This window comes from Parus major, chromosome 6, assembly GCF_001522545.3.
Source record: "Parus major isolate Abel chromosome 6, Parus_major1.1, whole genome shotgun sequence".
Taxonomy (NCBI): domain Eukaryota; kingdom Metazoa; phylum Chordata; class Aves; order Passeriformes; family Paridae; genus Parus; species Parus major.
Window position 1 is genome coordinate 22,040,767 of NC_031775.1, and position 6,000 is coordinate 22,046,766.

The 6,000-nt window shown below is 43.7% G+C and overlaps 1 protein-coding gene across 3 annotated transcripts in view; it reads right to left on the reverse strand.

The window, feature by feature from the left end:
* Nucleotides 1-6,000, reverse strand: part of NT5C2 (5'-nucleotidase, cytosolic II) — a 63,786-nt gene that overhangs the window by 54,253 nt on the left and 3,533 nt on the right. The window contains exon 1 of one of the 3 annotated variants that reach the window (XM_015633141.1): nucleotides 90-171. The exons of the other annotated variants lie outside the window; for them this stretch is intronic. Within the exon in view, the coding sequence (XP_015488627.1) occupies nucleotides 90-108 (19 nt within the window). The 5' untranslated portion in view covers nucleotides 109-171. Of the gene's footprint in view, nucleotides 1-89; nucleotides 172-6,000 lie in introns of those variants that run through there. 3 annotated transcript variants of the gene reach the window in all.

The following is a 6,000-nucleotide window of genomic DNA, read 5'->3' on the forward strand; positions in this document are numbered from 1 at the left end:
TGCACCGACTGATACCTGCAGCACGAAGCAGAAAATGAAATTTGACTCCTGCCTCAGTTTCCAAACAGCAGAACTAACAGATGATTTACCAGTCTGTCTTGCTTCCATGCTAAATTCTTCTTTCCAGCTTCACTCAGCCACTGGTATTCAATGATGAGAAAGCTACAGGAACTGAAAAAGCAATTCCCAGGGTCAGTGTCAAGTTAACCAATGCTCAGAACACTTGCAATTTATGGTCAACTGATCAGTTTTTTTCTTTAGGGAATGAACTCATCCTGACCTAAAAGAACACACTGAGAGTAACACTATAAAAGTGGAACTGAACAAGCAATGAAAAAGAAACTATTATGCAGCTATTATGAGCATCTGGTCTTAAAAGCTTTCAGGGAATGCTGCACAGGGTGTCAGAAAGGACATGATTTAAGCAGGACACTTGGGACCAAATTTTACAGCCCTTTCCTGTGACTTCAAAGGCCACATATATCTTTACATAGTCTTGAAATGGAATTACTTTGTAACATCCAAAAAGATCAGAGAGAAACATTTGAAATACCTTTGCCAACATGTTTAGCTATTCCTTTGGGGAGGGGAAAAAAAAGACACCTTGGAGACAGAGAAAGCAAACAAAATTAGCATTAAAAGATTATTTATTTCTGATTGCAACTGTTCTATTTACTGACTTCCAAAATTACCTATGCTGCCTGCCCTTTGCTAGCACTTATTCTTAGATGTTATTATTGGTAATTGCCGTGTTATGATTACAAAGCTCTGGCATAAACCTCAAGACCTCTTTTGGGTTTCTGAGAGCAGAATATTCACATGCTCTTCTCTGACCTCATGTTCCTAATTATTCACTCTGCATGCCTATATGTAACTCACCACCAATTGAATCAACCCAAACCCCAGCAGATTTACTAGCTAGTCTAGAGAAATCTGGGTGCTTTATGATAAACCATCTTCATTCTTTTGAACTTACCTTCCTTTCCAGGTTACTTTACAAACTGACTACAAAGTTTCTCTTGTTATATACACCATGGCCAGACACATTGCATTTGATGCAAATGCCAAGAGGAGTCCAGTCCAAGCAGTAAAGTATGAGCTAATTCCCATCCACAGCTAACATTCTCCAAAGGAGAGAAGGAATACTGATTTAAGCAGCAAACACTGCCTGAACAACTAAATGCTTCCTCCTGAACCCAATGGACACAGCTGGGATGCAGCTGTTCCTACCACAGCAGTGCAGGCAGCAGCTGCTGCCAGGGAAAAGGCAGCAGCTCACACAAGAGAGGAACAACCCATCCAGAAGGTCTCACAATCCAGATCTGGCCACCACAACTGCCAAAACTGGACCACCCCAGCTGGAAAATATTTTAGGGAGGTATACCTTCCTGGAAGGTTCAGTGAGAAGTTGCTTCCTGAAAATCTAGCAAGAATGTATCTTAAGAGTTTTATCTATTATGCCAAAGTTAACAGGGAGAACTGCAAGGCCTGGGTCAAAGCCAGCTAATCCAAAGGCTTGCTCGTAAATACACAGTGGAAAACCACTCTACTTCAGAGCCTCCTGCAGAAATACGTACAGGAAGTCTCTGTTTTACCCCTTCCTCTGAACCAACTGTGCCAAACAAGGCTCAATGTTAATCCTGCAGTAAGCACATAAGCAAAATAGCAAGTCTTTGAAAATATCTGAAACACAGCTAGCTGTGAACACTTTATAGCTAAATTAAGCTAAGTTTGGACCACATAATTACTTTAAGGAGCTTTTGTTTTTAAATAAATCACTTGTGGTGAAAAGAGCCGGAATGGCAGTTACAGCGACCACAGCCACCTTCTTTACAGGCTGGGTACAACACCAGCTGCACTAGACTACAGTGCTCCTGCACATCTGTTTCTACTAACTTCACTGTGGAGCCACCTTCCAATCTCAGAAGAATCACATCTCCTTGGACCTCTCCTTCTTCTTCCATCCGCCCAGAGAAGCTCTGCCCACACATTTTTCAGTTTCAAAAGAGAAACTAACAGGTTTCAGTCCCAGCATCATTTCTACAGGTGTCTCATTACTGTGGCTCCTGCTCTCCACATCCGATGGGCTCACACCTATGCAGAACCTAAATCACTTTGAGCTGGTATGATGCAGAGGGTAAGAACCCACTTGTTTTCCTCCTTGGTTATTACAAGAAGCATGTAGATGATCACAGTGAGGTCTCCAACCTCCGCGGTTTAATCAGGACAGTGTGTCTAGTGAAACCACCAAAAAAAGAGCTGACTGTGCTGGTAAATCCCACAGCAGGTATTCATGCCCAGAGGATGATAAGTTAAGGTCACCAGCAAGCCACAAGTTTAACCTCTACCATGCTGTACCAGACTTGAAAAAGTGACAGGACTGAGAGTTCTGGCACACAGCCACTCACTGCTCCTATGTCTGGGGACTCAACTGTCCAGGAAATAAGAGTAAATCTGCTTTTGGCTTTATAGTATGGTGCACACACTGTTACAGATTCAGGTAATAGTGAAGATTCAACACAGACTGCCGTGGGTTTTTGAGGCTGAATTACTCAGGCTCCCTCCTCAATCTCATACTGCCTTATATAAAATGTGTTTCTCCTAATACAGCTTCATAAAGGCAGGTCTCCCCAGCATCTTTTTAGCCTTGCAAACACATGAGACTTAGTAACTACATTTATGTAGGCAGGTTTAGATTATCAGCTGCTTACAGTGGCTACCTTAAAGATCAATGCAATTTTTTCCAGATGTTACTTAAGGTCTGTTTACCATACATAAAGTTCTATTTATTGTATATGCTGGATTCTCTCTGCAGTTGTGTTAAAGAAGCAGATTCATGTTATGCATGTGATCTACGTGTAGAGTGCACAGTCCCAAGTTTTAGGAACCATTCCAGTTAGTAAGTTATAATGATTAAAAAACAAAATACAGTTCATTGCTACAAGCATCATAATCATGAGACATAGTAATTTCTTTAATAGCACAAATCAGCCATTTTAAAATAGGAAATATTTGGATCAATGGGTTCTTCAAAGATACTCATAAAGAATATAATTCAGCACAGAATAGCCAGCTCTTGAAGACTCAGACTGTGGCCATTTCAAATAACAATTGAAATTATATTTGTACTGCTGACACTAAATAAATAAAATTTTAAGAGTAGATGCAGTACAGACAATAAGGGAGGAATTCCCATGCACTAACTTGGAAACATCTCATTCCCAAATACATTCCCAAATATATCCCAAAGAGCCAGGCAAGGCTTCCCCTCCCAGGCACATTCTGTTCAGTTTTCTCTCCTATTATTCTCACTGCTAAAGAAGCCACAGCTGTTTCATATCAGGACACCCAGTGTTTGTGAGCCACCCCCAGGCAGGGACCTGGTGCGGAGCAGGCGCTGCCAGCTCATCCCAAGGCACATCTGTGCCCTGCTGGGTACAGCACTGCCCTCAGTTTCCCTTGGTAGATCTGGAGTGCCCTGCTCTCACCATGGCTTTACACTGGATGGTATGAGTTTCTTTTCCCGAGGTGATTAGTTACTGAGGTGTTCTTTTAAAGGAGCGAAGGCACAGGCCTGTGGAACAGCCAGCCAGTTCCTATGACAACTTTCCACTGCAGCCTGGCTGGAGACCATTAATCCACTTTCCCCAGGCCAAGCAGCTTCTCCGTGGTAATGCTGCTTTGTGTAGGACTGTCACCAGTGCCCAAGCAATGGCAAATTCCATGGTACTGAACCACCCAGACCCCACTGCCCTCCCTAATTTAAAACTCCCACAGAACGATGGGTTCAAGGGTGCGACTGCATGACCGCACTTGTGTCTCTTGCTCAAGATCTCAAGGGAAGAGCTGTGGTCAGCCCTTCTTCCTGCACCTCCTCACAAGTCAGTATCTACAATTCCTGCAGGATGCAAAGGCTGCAAGACCCTCTTGGCTTGTCCTGGAGCACCAGACCTGCTCTGCAGCCAGCCCGTGCCATCCCCAGATAGCAGCTCACGCTGCAACCCACCCATCACTTTTCAACAAGCATTATTTTATTAAGCTGAACTACAAGTAAGTGTTATGATGTGATTAAATAAAGCTATCTGTTTTTTCAATAAGTATCATTTAAACATTGTATTCTAAGAGTTTGCTTCCATTCTACTTCCAATGCAAAAATAATATACTTGTATATTTTTAAAGGAAATAAAACACTCCTTTCAGTGTTCTCCAAAAAGCACAATACCACAATGTTTATCAGCAAACACCACACTAAGCTTTCTGTTTAAAAAAAAAAAAATTCCCCTGAAAGTTAAAAAAAGTCTAGGATAAATATTGCTAGTGATTTTAAGAAGGGTCTATTAGCTTTCTCTTCAAGTTATATTAGGAATCAAACATGACAAGGAGTGATAGTTCTAGGGGGATATTATTATCATCATCGTTATGATGATTAAAAATTGCCTGCAAACTGGAAATTTGCCTGGGAAAGTTTCAGCCTGCATCTGATTTTTGCTAGCGTATATCCCAGAATCATCGTATAACACTACTGCTACCAGTGCAAATATACTAACAGGCTGGTAATTTCAAACCTCAGCTGAAAACATCTCTCCCATTCTTACAGCTTTTCTCCCCATTTCTCTCTGCAATTGTACTTAATTCAATGGAGCATTCTAAACGCAGTTCGGTGGTGCATTTGCCATACAATTAGTTTGAATGACGCCGTACAGAGTAAAGGTTGTATTGTGCTATATAATGAAACCACATCTATGCTTGAACAAACCCCAACTGCTGTTAATCAAACCAGCAGGTTCCTGAACGATCTTTTGGACTCTGTACTAATGGAAATACATTATTTTAAATAGGAGTTCCACTCTAAAAGATGTTTAGGTTGACATGGCTGATAGGGACAGTGACAGACTTCCTGAGCTAAGCTGATTGATTTGCATGTAAAACACTGGGGTTTTTGCTCAGTGCTGGAACTACAAATTCAGCACTTGAACCAAAGATCAAAATGCAGTTTTGCATTTTGTTTCTGGTTTTCAGTGAAACCATGCAGCACCTGGAAGGACCTAAAGTTTTCATATTTTCAGTTCAATCACTAGTGATAAATGAGTATTTGGATCAACACATTTCAGGTGACAATGTTACTCTAAACTGACAGGGAGACATTTGTAAGTGACTACTTAGAGAGCATTTTGCAATCTTTGATGCTCAAACAATAAATTTTACAGAGCTAAAAAAAATATTTCAGAACATGAGTGATTATGGCTTGGGAGGAATGTTCTCAAGACCACGTCAAGGAGGAGCCCTAGCATCCAGCTTGGCAACCTTTAGATACACTAGCAAGGGAATAAACTTGAGCGTTTCATAATCTCAGCGGTTCCAGGAATTTTCAAAACTGCCTGTGCAACAAGAAGCAGTACTGTCGTATTAAGTCATCTGCTCTATCAGAGAACCAGTGTAGGTTTCTTTCCATCATACATTTTGCAACAGTATTTTTGGCACGCAAGGAGGGATTTAAGGAAAAAAAAAAAAAAAAGAGTAAGCAAAATGCGAGGAAAGCAATCTTGCACTGGTTTGTTTTATTTATTTATTTCCTCAGTGCCTCGCTCCTGGCTTTGGGTTATCAGCTCCAGCCTGACACAGCCGGACTGCCAAGAGCAACTCGAACGGAACGGAGCGGGACGGGTGACAGCGAACCCTCGCCCCGACCCAAGGCTGTCCGGGACCGCGCTGTTCCCTCCGCGCCCAGGGACGCGGCACCGCCGCTCGCCGCCTCTCCCGGCCGGGCGGCGGCCGCCCCGGGGACACCCGCGGGCGGGAAGGCGCCGCCGGGACCCTCCGGTCCACGTGGGGCGGAAGGAAAGCGGAAACGGAGGCACCGGGTGCCGGCCCCGGCTCTGCTCTCACACACCGTGCCGGGGGCTCGGGCGGCGGAGCGAGCAAGGAATCGCCGCGCTGCCCCGGCCGGGGGCAGCTCGGGAGGGCTGAGGCACGGCGGGGGGCTGCCCTGCCTGGGGCGGG